The sequence below is a fragment of the Saccopteryx leptura genome, chromosome 3 (assembly GCF_036850995.1).
Source record: "Saccopteryx leptura isolate mSacLep1 chromosome 3, mSacLep1_pri_phased_curated, whole genome shotgun sequence".
Lineage (NCBI taxonomy): Eukaryota > Metazoa > Chordata > Mammalia > Chiroptera > Emballonuridae > Saccopteryx > Saccopteryx leptura.
Window position 1 is genome coordinate 72,522,077 of NC_089505.1, and position 16,741 is coordinate 72,538,817.

Below are 16,741 nucleotides of genomic sequence, written 5' to 3' on the forward strand. Positions count from 1 at the left end.
GCGACCTTGGGCTTCAAGCCAGCAGCTACCTTTGGTGGCTGAGGCCAGGGAGCTTTACATTGGTACCAAGCAGACAGTAGTGGAACTGCAGAGCCATAAAGCATTGGGCTATTACCATTTCTTACATTCTTGCAATGACAAGTGAGCACAAAGGCAGGGGAAAGCCAGTTCACATGGCAGCAGGCAAACAAGCTCCACAATGGCCCCTCACACTGGAGGGCAAGAAGTCTGCAATCCCCCAACCACTGCACTGAGTGCAAGCACCCATAGCCTTACATAGGCTATGCACATGTGCCTCTGCCCTGTGCTCACACACTGATCATGCCAAGTGCAAGTGAGCAAGTTGAACAAAGTGATTTTCCCAACAGCCTGCAATAAAAGAAGCTACTGGCGGGAGCCTTGACTAGGCTGCCTTGGCTCTCTAGAAAATTTATGGGAAAGAAATGACCCTGCACTGAAACGGAAGCAAAAAGGGGACCTTGGAGACAGGTTTAGGCAACTAGCTGTGTATGAGCTGCCGCTGCTCATTGCTGTTTTGGTTGCAAGTCCCTTTGGAACCCTTATAGTTTAGAACAGGGGTCTCAAACTCGCGGCCGTGCGGCCCGCCCACCAATTTTGTGCGGCCCGCAGACTAATCAAACTTCGTGGATTAATCTGCAGGCCGCACAAAATTGGTGGGCGGGCCGCGAGTTTGAGACCCCTGGTTTAGAAGATTCAAGCCTGTGGGGGAAAAGGGGTGTGGTAGCTGGAGGAAAAGAGTACTCTCAGACTTCTGTCTTGAGGGTTTTTAAAGACTGAGTTAGGAGAAGATCTCAATAGAATATTCAACTTTTCTAGGTGGGTTCTTTTCGGTCCTGGTTTCCACTGAATAGTCAGTGCCAGGGTGTTATTAGTCAGTACAGCTGTTCCTGGCATAAACCACATCATTTTGCTCCTTTTTTTGGGTTGGATATCAAATACAGCTGAGACCTAGATGTTATATCTAGGGAGGTGACCTTTTGTATTTGGCTGTAAATGGCTCGACCACTTCAGTTATCTGTCTCAGTTTCCACATTCCACTTGCAAAGGAATTTTCCTAGGTTCTTGGTAACTCCCTCAACAGTATGATGTGAACAGGTTTATCACAAATGTATTTGACAGTTAATAGATTTCAAGTGTGGAATTGAAATATTAATACTTTTAAAGAATTTTGATTCATTTTAAAAAGCAAGGAAGGGTCTGACCAGGCGGTGGAGCAGTGGATAATGTCGGACTGGGATGCGGAGGACTCAGGTTCCAGACCTCGAGGTCGCCAGCTTCAGTGCGGGCTCATCTGGTTTGAGCAAAAAACTCACCAGCTTGGACCCAAGGTCGCTGGCTAGAGCAAGGGGTTACTTGGTCTGCTGAAGACCCGCGGTCAAGCAACATATGAGAAAGCAATCAATGAACAACTAAGGTGTCGCAATGAAAAACTGATAATTGATGCTTCTCATCTCTCTCCATTCCTGTCTGTCTGTCCCTATCTATCCCTCTCTCTGACTCTGTCCCTGTAAAAATAAAAATAAAAAAATAAGCGAGGAAAGGAAAGAGAGAAAGAGAAAATTCACTGGTGGTTTCTTGTTTATGCCCCGTGCAGGGATGGAACGTGCAACCTTGGAATATCAGACGACGCCCTAACAAACTGAAGAACCAGAACCCACATTCTAATGCTTAAGCAGTGCACATACAACTGTAAAAGGCATAGTATTCCTAACCCTAGAAAACAGCCTTTCAGTGTACTGTAAAGCTCAGGTACATTCAGGATCTCTCCCACCACCACCGACTTGATTTAGTTCTGCCTTTTCAGCGTTATTGCGCATGCCTGGCCTCAACGGGCCCCGCCCTCTGCCGCTCCCTCCCTGGAACACCCCGCCCATACACAGAGGTTTTTTTCCAGCTTTCGGGATGTCCTGGTGCGCATGCCCAGTCTAACCAGGCTCTGCCTCCAGGTCGTCCCCTCCATCCGCCGAGCGCCGTTCTCTGCAAACCGAGAACTGGTAGCGAAGGTAGTGGTACGAAGTGTGAGTTCTCGTTTTTTTAGGTTAAACCTTCCTTTCACAGCCTCCTTTCTTCATACACAGTCTGGATGTCGTCGTGGAAATTATCGTTCCTTCAGGCGTCCTATCCTCCATGGAAATTCAGGCGTCCCCGCGAGAGTCTGGCGCTTTCCTTGGGGTTAGGGTTTAAAGTGGCCCCTAGGCTGCTCCCTGCGCTCGGCTCTTCTCTTCGTTACGTAACCGCGTCTTCTCCGTCGTTTTTACTTTTAAAACCAAAAGTGAGGTCTCCGTTCGTCAGTAGCCAAGGTGTTCTGAAGGAGTTTGTGTTATGTTCTTTTAGGGGTACAAACTTTCACTCGTAAGGTTCTGGCCGCGGGATGTACCGCAGATCCACGTGCAGAGTGTTCTCCCCACGCGTACGTAGAACTGATTGTGAGCTGCGGGATGTGTTAATTAACTTGATTGTGCTACTATTTCCGTCTATGTGTATTTCAAAGGATCACATGGATTTCTTCAGTGTACATAATTTTTATTTGTCAGTAATGTCTCAGTAAAGCCCCAACGGATAACTCAGGCAGTCGGTGTGCTTGGCTTGCCGCCTCCGGGTGTTTAAATTCTGCTTCACATTGGATTGCTCAGGAATTCTGCAGATACATTTTTTTGTGCCTCCTCCCCCCCCCCCCCAAGGTCTCACTGTGATATTTGTGGTAAGTGAAGCAGCAGCCTGCAAGAATGAACACTTCAGTGACAATTATAAGGGAGGTTAGGACAGAGGTGGCTGGTCCTCCTGAACCTGTCCCAACTCCCGAAGTTATTTTGAGGGTTACCAAGAGAGGGGTGAGCTGCACTGCCCTTTTGTGCCGGAGTTGCTGAATCCCTGGAATGGGTACACTGGTTGTTGAGGGCTACATCACCATTGGGAGAGAGGTATGTTAAAGCACAGGCTCCTGCCCAGGTAGTAGGAAGGCCAAGGTAGCGGCCTCCCCGCAGAGGAACAACATTCCCTGTTGTGTCAGGCAGGGAGGGAGATGAATTGAGAAGAGGTGAGAAAGAGGGCAGGGAGGTGTGCTCCTTTCTTGGGGTTCTGCTGTGCAGACTGATAATGTAGACGCTATTCCTGCTCCAATAAGGGGAGAGAGATGGGTAGTTGCTTGTTGGGTGCAATGAAAATGAGGGGGACAGCAGGGTGGGAGGTGATCCAGGGGAAAAGGGAGAGGGAGGAATAAGAGGAATTAAAAGAAGGGGCTTGTAATGTAGGAAAGGAGGGAAACCAGACTGGATGGAGTAAGCAGCTGTTTGTCTCAGGAGGGACCTGGTGTCTATTTGCTGAGACAAAAGTGTGGTTGTTAAGTGTAGAGTGACAGTGATGTTGCATGTTGTTTTGGCAGAGGCCACCTGGGGTGTTCCTGATGCTTTGGTGAAGCATAAGTGAGCTTGACTTACCCTGAGGTCTCCATACCGAGCACTTTAAGGGTTTTCATTGTAGCTTTATCATACATTTAATTATTATTAATCTTTTTAAAAATATTTTTTTAATTTATATTGAGAGAGAGAGGAGGCGGGTAGAGCAGAGGCAGCATCAACTCCCATGTGTGCCTTAAACAGACAAGCCCAGGGTTTTGAACCAGATACCTCAGTGTTTAGGTCGATGCTTTAACCATGGTGTCACCAGAGGTCAGGCATCATTCTTAGTAATCTTTACAGTTTATCTAGTTGTGCCTAACTAACTCTTTATCAACTAGTCATACATTATTCACTCTTCATGCTGGCTTCTTTTGCTTAATGTGAATGTGGTGTGGTTTCTTTTTCTTCTTCGTGTGTGTATGTGTAATGAATGTCCGGTAACTGTATTCTATAATGCTTACACAGTAAATAGTTTTGCAGTTGTAAGCCACAGAAGACCTTTCACATGTGCTTCACAAAGGAAGATGTGTTTTGGCCTGACCAGGCTGTGCTGCAGTGGATGGATCATTGACCTGGGGCTGAGGACTCAGGTTTGAAACTCTGAGATTGCTAGCTTGAGTGCAGGGTCAGGGTCACCGTCTTGAGTGTAGGATAATAGACATGACCACAATGTCCCTGGCTTGAGCCCAAAAGTCGCTGGCTGGAGCAAGAGGTCCCTGGCTCAGCTGGAACCCCCTGGTCCAGACATATATGAGAATGCTACCAATGAACAAATAAAGTCCTTTAGCTATGAGTTCATTCTTCTCATCTCTCTTCCTTCCTGTCTTTTTGTCTATTTTTCTGTCTCTGTATTTTAAAAAAAGTGTCTTTGTTTTACCATCCTTTAGAAATCTTAGAAGAGTCAAGGTTGTATTTTTCCCATACATGCCGTGGTTGGAGTGCATGGCAGGTGTTCCTGCTGATAACTGAACTTGTATTGTTTGCAGTCCAGATTGTTAGGATACAACCGCCATGGACAGTCTTGGACTTGTCTTCTGTTTTAGCAGTGCACTTTTTATGTGTGTGTGGGGGGGGTGTTGCAGGGGAAAAAATACATAGTTTAGACATTTACCTCAGCATGAAAGTGCTGTATCTTATTGTGTTTATTAGTTCAGTCTAAATAGATATCAGAATTTTTTCCATAGTTGTTTTACCCTTTTCATTTTCTCCAGCTACATGTCATTAGTTTATAGTGTGGTTTATGTGCCCTGTTTATAATCTTTGCAAAACTTACCACATTGAGAAATTTTCTCATATATTTTTTATTTATATTTATTTATCTACTGATTTTGGAGAGAGAACACAGGGGGGGAGAGAGAGAGAGAGAGAGAGAGAAAGAAACATCGTTCTGTTCCTGTGTGGGCTCAAGCCTAGACAGTGACATTCTGCTCAAGACAGTGATCTTGGGCTCAAGTCAGGGACCATGGGCTTTAAGTCATCAACATTTAAGCTCAAGCCAGCAACCATGGGATCATTTTGATGATCTTATGCACAGGCTGCCCCCCCATTAGCAAGAGAGGGAAGCTTCTTGTCTTTCCATTTCAGTTGTGCACTCATTTGTTGTTTGTCCTCAATATGACAAGGTTGTGGTTTGATCCTAGCTCAGGACACATACTGGAGTCAACTAATGAATGCATATATGGGTGTGACATTAAATCTACGGTTCTCTCGATCTCGATCTCTCTCTCTCTCTTTCACAAATGAATCAATAAAAAATTAGCCCCTGGCAGGTTTGCTCAATCAGTTGAGAGTTTCCTTACCAAATGACAAGGTTGCCAATTCAGTCCTTTGCTAGGTTATATACAGGAAGCAAACAGTGAATGCATGACTAAATAAAAAAGTGAATTCTTCCCTTCCTTCTCCTTTCCCTCTCCTTTTCTCTTTTTGTCTCTAAAGAAAAAAACCTGTCCAGAGAGCTCAATTGGTTGGAGCATCATCCTGTAGCGCAAAGATTGCCGGTTTGATTCCGCAGTCAGGGCACATCCAGGAGCTGCTGTATGTTCTTGTCTCTCTTCTCTTGGCTCTCTCAAAAAAGAGAATAAAAGAAAGAAAGAATTCTGATGATGTGCCCAGTGCATTGTTTTCCCCAAGAAATGGGTGTAGTCATGGGGTGTGCAGAATCATTTGAAAAAGAATCTGGCACACGTGGTTTAAGGAAAACAGTGCCCAGATCCCCTCCTTCCATGTGGTCAGCTTTGTGTGAGTGATTTTCCTGAGACTCCCCGGCCCCTGAGGATGGTGCAGGGCTGGCTGTCATTGCCCAGGTCTCCTTTGACAGTCACTACACTTAAACTCCACAGGATAAGGGGGTCCTCCACCACAGTTGGAAGCTGAGGCTTTATTGGCCAGAAGGATAAACTTCGGGGACACGATGTAAAGGGACACTAGCGATACTGTGGTCACTGTGTGAGGGTGAGTGCATCTGGGCCGAGAGGAAATGTACCAGTCACTGAATTTTCTCCTCAATCCACAGGTCCTGACTGGAGCAATAGAATCACGAGAAGCAGGAAGACTTAGAATTTGGTGTCAGCATCTCTGGCAACACACCTGAGTGAAGACAGGTTTCTGAGCCGAAATTTAGAACAGACCCACAATATGCTAACACAGCCTCTCTATTGCCCAGTTTTTTCCAACAATAGAAGAAAATGATCCTGGCTCAGGTGACTGGGTTTTTTTCTTCTCTTGAGAGAGAGAGAAGGAGGGAGCAAGATAGACAGAAAGAGAGAGATGAGAAAGCATCCACTTGTAGTTGAGACACTTTAGTTGTTCATTGATACTTCTTATAATTATCTTGACCACAAGGTGGGGCTTAAACCAAGCCAGTTATCTTCTGCTCAAGTCAGCGATCTTAAGCTCAAGTCAGGAACCTTGGGCTTTAACCCAGTGGCCTTTAGGCTGAAGCCGGCAGCCATGGGATCATTTTGATGATCTTACTCATAGGCCGGCGACCCCACACCAGAGCTGGCGAGCAAGGGTGCTGAAACCAGAGACCTGAGAGTATTGAACCTGGATCCTCAGGTCTTGGGTTGATGTTCTCTCCACTCCTTCACTGCCTGGGTAGACATTTGTGTTTATACTTTTTTTCTTTATTATGGATTTGTAGTAGTGTATGAAAAACTACCTCAGTTAATCTGAGACATACTGAAATATATCACTAGAATTTCTCCTACACATTACACAATCTTGTGATCAGATGAATCCATAGCTGACTGAATGCACAATTGCAGACCACAGAGTGGGGCAAAAGCAGGTTTTCAGTTGTTATTATGTGTGAAACAGTTTATTCTTGTATGATTGTTTGTGATTGTATTTTTGTTACGCACAAATGTAAACCTACTTTTACTCCAACTTGTAATTTACTAGGCATGTGATTATTTAGTTGCATAATAAAATGAAATTTTTTTCACTCTATTGATGCATAATGTAAAGTGAAAATGGGAGAAAAAGTAACACTTTTTTTTTGACAGAGAGAGAGAGTCAGAGAGAGGGATAGATAGGGACAGACAGGCAGGAATGGAGAAAGATGAGAAGCATCAATCATCAGTTTTTCGTTGTGACACCTTACTTGTTCACTGATTGCTTTCTCATATGTGCCTTAACCGTGGGGCTACAGCAGACCGAGTGATCCCTTTCTCAAGCCATTGACCTTGGGTCCAAGCTGGTGAGCTTTGCTCAAACCAGATGAGCCTGTGCTCGAGCTGCAACCTCAGGGTCTTGAACCTGGGTCCTCCGCATCCCAGTCCAACACTCTATCCACTGCGCCACCGCCTAGTCAGCCTAACATTTATTTTACCTCATCAAAAGCACATCACAGAATTAAACATCACAGTGTTGTTTCAGGAGTGCCTGACATTTTACAATGTGGCTGAGGACTTCACCCAGCAGGAGTGGCAGCTCCTGGACCCCGATCAGAAGGACCTGTTCTGGGAGGTGATGTTGGATCTACAGCCACCTGGTGTCAGTGGGTGAGGACAGCTCCCCTGTGTCATTTAGAAGGTGCCCTGTTAGTGGCTTTTTTCCCCTCAGTTGCTTAACTTTTCTGAATAAGTACAGTTCTCTGAAAACGTAGAACCTCTGATCCTTCCATTACCTCAGACAAGAAGGTATCACATTCTGCTTCCTAAGACAAAAGGCTTTGTGTTACAGATGTGAAGCCTGTTCATTTCTTTAAATGTAACATTCTTACTCTTGACAGACCGCAGCCCAGTTCAGTACGCCTCACTCTTCTGTCATTTTTCCCTCTGAGCAGGACATCGATCCAGCAAACCAGATGCGCTTTCCAAGGTGGAGCGAGGGGAAGAACCGTGGACAGTAGGGGATGAACCCCAGCATGTAGTCTGTCCAGGTGAGTGGGTAACAAGCACCCGGGGGGTTGGGGGGCAGAATGGCAGGAAGTCATATTCTAGTCAGAACACATCAGCCATGTAACATTGGATAAAGAAACCTAACCACCCCTTCTCCTATGGGAACCCTTTTTATTTCTAGAAATTTAGAGGGAAAATACTCCTTTTTTCTCATTTGAGTAATGACACCTCTTGATTTTATCTACATTTTAGTTTTGTATACTTTTTTTTCATAGCATTCTCAGATTTTACTCTGTCCATGCCCACAGTGTCTCAGCCTGTGTTACCCCTTCTTTCTCTGAAATTCTATGTTCTGAGCCACTTTGGAAAGACAGAACTATGAATTTATCACAGTTTTGTTACTACTGAGTGTTCATGCCCTATATGGAAATACTGATTTCCATAAAATCCATCTACACCTTGGAATCTGTGTCCCCATGATAGCCTGGTTTTCACAGTGCATTTATTTCATTCTTGGCCTTCCTTCTCTCCAACTTTTTTCATACTCAGTTCTCATCACTGTTAAACATTTCCTCAGTTCCCATCATTGAACCTATTTCTGTTCCGTGAAATGGACTCACATACTGTCATCTCCCTCATTGTCTAATGTGCGCTTCATTCCTGTGCATCCTACTCATTGTCATGGCAGCTGGCCTCCTACTTCCTGTTTTCTGTGAGAGTGAGAATCACCTTCCCTCCATCCTTTCTGAAATTTAGAATTGAATACTAGACATTTTAAATTTAATCTCTCCTAGCATCACCTAGGATGTTCGCTACATTCTCAGCTCTTTTTTTGTTTTATTTTACTTATTTATATTTTTCTGTGGAGTTCTCTTTTTAAATTCCTGTATTGTTTTATTTAGTGAACAAGAATGGATTTTGTTACCATGCCACATGAGTTCCAGCTCATACTAATTCCAACTTACGTGTGCTTCAAGTGCCATCCTTCCCAGGTTTCCTAAATCAGATTTTCTTCATGAGTAGATGTTTTTGCTGCCTTTGTTTTCCTAAAGCTTCTGATTTTACATCGTAGAGTTAAGGGCTTTATTTAGATTTAATTTACCTATGAATTGACTTAGCCCCTTAAATGAATAGCTAATTAGTTTTTAGTTTATTCATTTAATTGTGCAACCATTGCTGTTGTAACAGTCAATTTTGGGACATTTTATGTGTACACATTTTCACGGTGCTTTTTTATATCCATAGCTTTGTAGCAGCTTTCAAAATTGGAAAGAGTGAATTCTCTGAGTCTGTTCTCTTCTTTGAAGATCATTTTGAGGCCCTGGTCAGTTGACTCAGTGGTAGAGCATCACCCAGGCATGTGAAGGTCCTGGGTTGATTCCCGCTCAGGGCACACAGGAGAAGCACCCATTGTCTTCTCTACCCTTTCCCCTCTCCTTTCTCTCTCTCTCTCTCTTCCCCATCTGCAGCCAAGGCTCTATTAAATCCTGTGGCCCCAGGCCCTGGCCGGTTGGCTCAGCGGTAGAGCGTCGGCCTGGTGTGCGGGGAACCCGGGTTCGATTCCCAGCCAGGGCACATAGGAGAAGCGCCCATTTGCTTCTCCACCCCCCCCTTCCTCTCTGTCTCTCTCTTCCCCTCCCGCAGCCAAGGCTCCATTGGAGCAAGGATGGCCCGGGCGCTGGGGATGGCTCCTTGGCCTCTGCCCCAGGTGCTGGAGTGGCTCTGGTCTTGGCAGAGCGACGCCCCGGGGGGGGGGGGGGGCGGCAGAGCATTGCCCCCTGGTGGGCAGAGCTTCGCCCCTGGTGGGCGTGCCGGGTGGATCCTGGTTGGGCGCATGCGGGAGTCTGTCTGACTGTCTCTCCCCGTTTCCAGCTTCAGAAAAATACAAAAAAAAAAAAAAAAAATCCTGTGGCCCCAGATGCTGAGTATGGCACCCTGACCTTCGCCTCATGTGCTAGGACAGCACCAGTTACAAAGGAGCAACGGCCCAGATGGGCAGAGCATCGCCCTTTGATGGGCATGCCAGGTGGATCCTGGTCAGGTACATGGCAGGAGTCTGTCTCTTTGCCTCCCCAATTTTCAGTTCAGAAAAGTACAAAAGAAAAAAAAGAGATCATTTTGACATCTGGATTGTTCTTCAGTTTCAATATGAATTTTGAAATCAGCTTGTCAATTTCTACAAAACTAACCAGCTAATGTTTCATAGTGATTACTTGGAGTCTATCTCATTCTGTAGTAAGTTTTCTGCAACATACTCTTTGTACTAATCCAGGATTAATGGGTGTTCTTTTGTTTAATTAGGTCTTTGATTACTTCCAAAATTATTTTGTTAAGTTTAGAATAAAACATTTTAGCCTTTATTTATTTATTTTTGTGTGTGTGTGACAGAGACAGAGAGAGAGAGAGATAGAGAGAGGCACAGTTAAAAATAGACAGGCAGGGCGGAGGACCCGGGTTCGATTCCCGGCCAGGGCACACAGGAGAAGCGCCCATTTGCTTCTCCACCCCTCCGCCGCGCCTTCCTCTCTGTCTCTCTCTTCCCCTCCCGCAGCCAAGGCTCCATTGGAGCAAAGATGGCCCGGGCGCTGGGGATGGCTCTGTGGCCTCTGCCCTAGGCGCTAGAGTGGCTCTGGTCGCAACATGGCCGACGCCCAGGATGGGCAGAGCATCGCCCCCTGGTGGGCAGAGCGTTGCCCCATGGTGGGCGTGCCGGGTGGATCCCGGTCGGGCGCATGCGGGAGTCTGTCTGACTGTCTCTCCCTGTTGCCAGCTTCGGAAAAATGCAAAAAAAAAAAAAAAAATAGGCAGGAAGGGAGAGAGATGAGATGCATCAACTTTTTGTGCAGCTCCTTGGTCTCCTTAGTTGTTCATTGATTGCTTTCTCATATGTGCCTGGACTGGGAGGCTGCAGCAGAGCAAGTGACCCCTTGCTATGGACAGTGACCATGGGCTTAAACCAGCTACCCTGAAGTTATGTCTATGATCTAGTTTCAAGCCAGCGACCTCGCCGGCAACATCAGTGTATTGAACCTAGGTCATCTCTTTTCCATTTTGACGCTCTTATTTCCTCACCACAGCCTTGTCAGGCTAGCTTTAAATCGTACCTCTGTGTGATCATCTTCTTTATTATGCAGAAGTTGGAATTGTTTTCTTAATTGCATTTATTATTGCTGAAATTTTAAAATACTATTACCTTTCCATAATTCTGATAACACTAAGTGCCCTATAATGAGTCCCAAGTTTCCTGTCATATGAAATGGCAGCTTCTCCTGCACTGACCTTCCTGATATACTCTTATCTTGATTAGACAGTTTGTCCTCTCCTGAAAGACTTTAATATGTTCCATAACTGTGATTTCTGCCTGCATGATGTGATTGCTTTATGTTTTTAAAACTTGAGTTTTGCCTGACCAGGCAGTGTCACAACGGATAGAGCATCGAACTGGGACGTGGAGGACCCAGGTTTGAGACCCCAAGGTCGGCAGCTTGAGTGCAGGTTCATCTGGTTTGATCGAAGTTCACCAGCTTGGAAGCAAGATTGCTGGCCTGAGCAAGGGGTTACTCGGTCAGCTGTAGTCCCCCAGTCAGTGCACATATGAGAAAGCAATCAATGAACAACTAATGTGCTGCAACGAAGAATTGATTCTTCTCATCTCTCTCCCTTCCTGTCTCTCTGTCCCTATCTATCCCTCTCTCTGACTATCTCTATAAAAAACAACAACACCACCAAAAAACTTGTATTTTGAGCCTGACCTGTGGTGTCCCACTGGATAATACGCCCATCGGGAACACTAAGGTTGCCTGCTGGTAAAGCAAGCTTAACTGGTCCAAGGCACATGTGCAAGTTGATACTTCCTGCTATTCCACCTTCTCTGTCTCCCTCTTCTCTAAAATGCATAAAGTCTAAAATTAAAAAATAAACTTGCGTTCTAAGCCTGACCTGTGGTGGTTCAGTGGATAGGGCAGTGATGGAGAATGCAGAGGTTGCCAGTTCGAAGCCCTGGGCTTGCAGGGTCAAGGAACATGTGGCAAGCAATGGAAAGTGAAGCTACTGTTAGTTCATACTTCTCGCCCGACACTAGCTCTCTTCTCCTTATGTACTATTAATAAGTAAATTCTCTTTTTTTATTTTTAATTTAATGAGAGGTGGGGGAGCAGAGACAGACTCCCACATGCACCCCAAACTGGGATCCATGTGGCAAGCCCACTAGGGGGCAGTGCTCTCCACACCTGGGACCCTTGCTCTGTTGCCATCAGAACTGTTTTTTAGTGCCCGACGTAAAGGCCATGGAACCATCCTCAGCGCTCCGGGCCAACTTGTTCCAATCAAGCCAGGGCTGTAGGAAAGGAATGAAAGAGAGAGCAAAGTGAGAGGGGCAGGTGATGGATAAAGAAGCAGATGGTCACATCTCCTGTGTGCCCTGATCTGGAATAGAACCCAGGACTTCCACACGCCCAGCTGACGCTGTGACACTGAGCCAACCAGTTAGTGTTATTCTTATATTATTGTTATTTTGTTTGTTTGTATTTTTCAGTCAGACTCCCACATGTACCGGACCGGGATCTACCCAGCATGTCCACCAGGGGGTGATGCTCTGCTACAATGGAGCCTTGGCTGCTGGAGGGCAAGAGAGATATAGAGAGGAAGGAGAGGGTAAAGGGTGAAGCAGACGGGTGCTTCTCCTGTGTGCCCTGCCCAGGAATCGAACCCGGGACGTCCACACACTGGGCTGACACTCTAGTGCTGAGCCAACAGGCCAGGGCCTAATATTATTGTTTATTGTTATTATTTTATTATTATTATTATATCTTTTCCCATATTAGCAGTTGTAAACCTAATCTTGCCTTACCCATATTTTCTGATATCCTCCACTGTTTAGGTTTCCATCGCGTCTTTTACTATCTTTACAGACTGATTGCCTTTACTTCTTTGCTTCAGGATCCTTTGGGTAGTTACTAAACTGGGTATCCTAAAAATTAATTCAGTTCACATACTATCTACTTAGAACTAATGTCAGAACCTATGAGTTAAGAGTTAAGTTCCACAAGACTTCCTCTACTTTTTATGTCAATTTGTGTGTCCAGATTATAACCTGTGCTTCTGGCCACTTGGATAAGTTGAAGGTTCTCATGAACACTTTCTTGAATTCAGTTAATTTCCTAGAGCTAGTTACAGAAGTCAGAGAGATGCTAGTATTTGCTCATTTATTTATTTGTATTTTTCTGAAGCTGGAAACGGAGAGACAGTCAGACAGACTCCCGCATGCGCCCGACCAGGATCCACCCGGCACGCCCACCAGGGGCGGCGCTCTGCCCCTCCGGGGTGTCACTCTACCGCGACCAGAGCCACTCTAGCGCCTGGGGCAGAGGCCAAGGAGCCATCCCCAGTGCCCGGGCCATCTTTGCTCCAATGGAGCCTTGGCTGCGGGAGGGGAAGAGAGAGACAGAGAGGAAGGAGAGGCGGGGGTGGAGAAGCAAATGGGCGCTTCTCCTATGTGCCCTGGCCGGAAATCGAACCCGGGTCCCCCGCACGCCAGGCCGACGCTCTACCGCTGAGCCAACCGGCCAGGGCCTTATTTATTTTAAAGGAGACAGATGAATAAGTACATAAGACAAGGTCTGAAGTATTCCTGAATATAGGCCTTTCTCTGCCCATGGAACTGAGACGAACCATACACCAGCCACAAGGATGTATATACTAACCCAAAAGCTGATCAGATATGAAAATGATTTTCATAGACTTTATTGCTCTAGGCCATCTATTCTGTCCTAGAAGACAGTTGGTGGGGTGAAGGTAAACCTTCCACTCTTTGGTCCTTCTGGTAACAAGCTATATTCTGAGGCCGTGTAAGAACCCTGTGTTTAGCCCCCTCAGTAGCATACACTCAGCCTTTTTTGAAATGTTCTTTTATGCAGAATAACAGATACTTTTCTAACTTCTGAAATTACAAGGGTTTTACAAATTCAGTGTCAGGAACAAAACTCACCTTGTCTTCATTAAGCTCAGTACAAAGACCAGTGTCCCAGCATTCCGTGTCCTGCAATCTCATTTGTTTTTGTCAGACTAGCATACGCTGTATTCTTCCATCCAGGTGGGTTCTGTATTTAGCCTTGGAATCCACATGGTTGCTGGTAGTTGGTCTGCCTCTGTGATTTTTTAGGATCCCATGGCTGGTTGTAGAATTTGTGAATGAATGAGGTGGCCAGATTTTTCAAGCAAGAAAACAGCCACGTGAAGGCATTTTTTTTTCTCTTAATTTCATTCTGAGGATATGTTAAAATCCTGTAATAAGTCCCTTCACTAGCATAATCTCAGCAGTTATCGAAAGGAATTTTTTTGGCCCTGGCTGATGACTCAGTGGATAGAGTGTCAGCCCAGCATATGCATGCCCCAGATTGGATTCCTGGTTAGAGAACATGGGAGAGGTAACCATCTGCTTCTCTTCCCCATCCTCTACTCCTTCTCTTCTCTCTCTTTCCCTTTCAGAGGAAGTGGCTGGCTTTGTTCCAGCATGGCCCCAGGAGTTCAGAATGCCTTGATTTGTTAGTGTGCATTTTTATCAGGCACTAATAATAGCTCGTTACTTTAACTTCAGATTCACATGGGGTTGCCAGATGGATCCAAGTCAGAGGACATGCTGGACTGTGCCTCATCATTTCCCCATGTCTCACCTTAAAAGAAATAACGGGGGGGGGGGGGGGATGAAACAATTTTTTGTGTGTGTGTGTGAGGAGAGACAAGGACAGACAAACAGGAAGAGAGAGAGATGAGAAGCATCGGTTCTTTGTTATGGAACCTTTGTTGTTAATTGATTGCTTTGTCATATGTGCCTTGACCAGGGGACTTCAGCAGACTGAGTGATTCCTTGCTCTTGGGTTCAAGCTATTGAGCCTTGCTCAAAATAGATGAGCCCTGCACTCAAGCCGGTGACCTTCGAGTTTCGAACCTGGGTCCTCCACGTCCCAGTCCAGTGCTCTATCCACTGCGCCACAACCTGGTCAGGCAAAACAATTTCTTTAAACAAAATATGCTTTTATCATGTGGGAAACTTCAAGAGGTGTACAGGCTCTGTGTCTAGAATGTGGAAGACTCTACTTATATTTCTTTTTTTTACAACCTGTGGGTATCATTAAAGAGTTACTTTACAGAAAGTTATTTTATAACACATTTTAATTTCAAAGTAAGATTATGAAAGGTTATAGGATGATTTACTGTTCTCTTCTTTCCTAGAAATCCAGAAAGTTAATGTGCCTTTGCAGAGTCCCTTCCAAAGTCCAGGCATTACGAAGAATGGAGAAGAATGCTGTGAACATGATATGTTTGCAAATATTGTTAAAGGGAAAGCCAGTTCCTTTTGAGGCAACACTGTGATATTTTAGAGATAAGCAGAAGACTTTTAAAATCAAAATTAAGTTTTGAAACCAAACTAGAAGTTTTAATTTAAAGAACTCTCTTTTCTTGAATGGAGATGGTACATCCATTCCACGTCATAACTATGAACTAATCTACACTAAAATTAGGTTACATCCCAGTACCAAGTCCATCGAAAATAAGTCCCAGCTCATTCAGCAACAGAGAACTGACAACATAGAGGAAACCCTCACATGTACTGAATATGGGAAAACTTTTATCAAGATGGCTCAGCTCACTGATCATCAGAGAATTCATAGTGGAGAGAAAACTTATGGATGCAGTCAGTGTGGGAAAGCCTTCTCCAGAAAATCCAGTCAGTGGATTTATACAGGATTGAATCAGAGTGAATACAATATATATAATAAAACCTTCAATAAACCATAGTGAGGATACATCATATATATGCAGTGAGTGTGGGAAAGGCTTCCCAGTGAAGAAACAACTGATTGAACATCAAAGGACTCATGGGAGAGAAGGCCTATGTATGTACTGTATGTGGGAAAGATTTTCACAGGAAGAGTGATCTAAATGTACATAAGCAAGCTCATTCGTGAAATCCTGTATATGCAGTGAACTTGGGAAAGGCTTCCCCATTAAGAGTATTATCTCAGAAATTATATAAGTGCAGTCATCATGAAACTCCCTCCCCCCTTTTTAAAAGATTTTATTAGTTTTAAATGAAAGAGAAAAGTGAGGCAGGAACAGAGCTGAAACTATCAACTTCCACAACTTCCTTTCTGTATGTGCCTTGATCAGGCACGCCCACGGTTTCAAACGAGCAACCTCAACATTCCAGATTGACAGCTTACAAATTACCACCAGAAATCAAGCATTATGGTGAAGGCTTTAAGAAGATATATATCATGGCCTCATCATGTTTTGGTGCAGTGGGTAGAGTGTTGAGCTGAGATGCTGAGGATCCCGGTTCAAAACCCCTAGGTTGCCAGCTTGAGTGCAGGCTCATAAGTTTGGGCATAAAGTAGCTAGTTTGAGTGTGTGATCATACATTTGGCCTCATGGTCGCTGGCTTGAAGTTCAAGGCTGGCTTGAGCATGGATTCATAGACATAACCTCAAGGTCACTGACTTAAGCCCATGGTCATTTCCCTGAGCAAGTGGTCACTAGCTCAGCTGCGGTCCTCTAGCCAAGGCATGTATAAGAAGGGAATCAGTGAACAGCTGAAGTGTCTGAGCAATGAGTAGATGCTTCTCTCTTCCTTTGTTTCAGTCTGTCAGTCTGTGTCTTGCTTCTATAAGAAAATAAGATATGCCTCCTGTAACATCAGTGATTTGACAGGAAACACTTCATTTTCATATACTGAATTGTAAATTAAATTCTCATTGAGTAAAATTTGTTTCATTTATTAGAGCATTCACACAGGAGAGAAACGCTACAACTTATACATGTGGGAAAGTTACTGCTACGTCAGGACACATTGTGCATAAAAAAAAATTCAAGAGAGACCCTGTGGGTGTGGCAATTGTGGGAAAGGTTTTGCCCACTTGTCTATTTTTGTTAAACATAAGAAAATTCACAGGACTTTGCTTTGAGGTAAGCCTGTTGCCA

At 44.8% G+C, this 16,741-nt stretch overlaps 1 protein-coding gene across 1 annotated transcript; it reads left to right on the forward strand.

Moving 5' to 3' along the window:
• The first annotated feature begins 1,937 nt into the window (after positions 1 to 1,937).
• Positions 1,938 to 15,023, forward strand: LOC136397122 (zinc finger protein 525-like). Its single transcript, XM_066371714.1, has 4 exons — positions 1,938 to 2,039; positions 7,299 to 7,423; positions 7,708 to 7,803; positions 14,993 to 15,023. Exons 1-3 carry the CDS (start codon positions 1,938 to 1,940, stop codon positions 7,778 to 7,780), a joined length of 300 nt encoding a protein of 99 aa, XP_066227811.1. The 3' UTR covers positions 7,781 to 7,803; positions 14,993 to 15,023.
• The last annotated feature ends 1,718 nt before the right edge of the window (positions 15,024 to 16,741 follow it).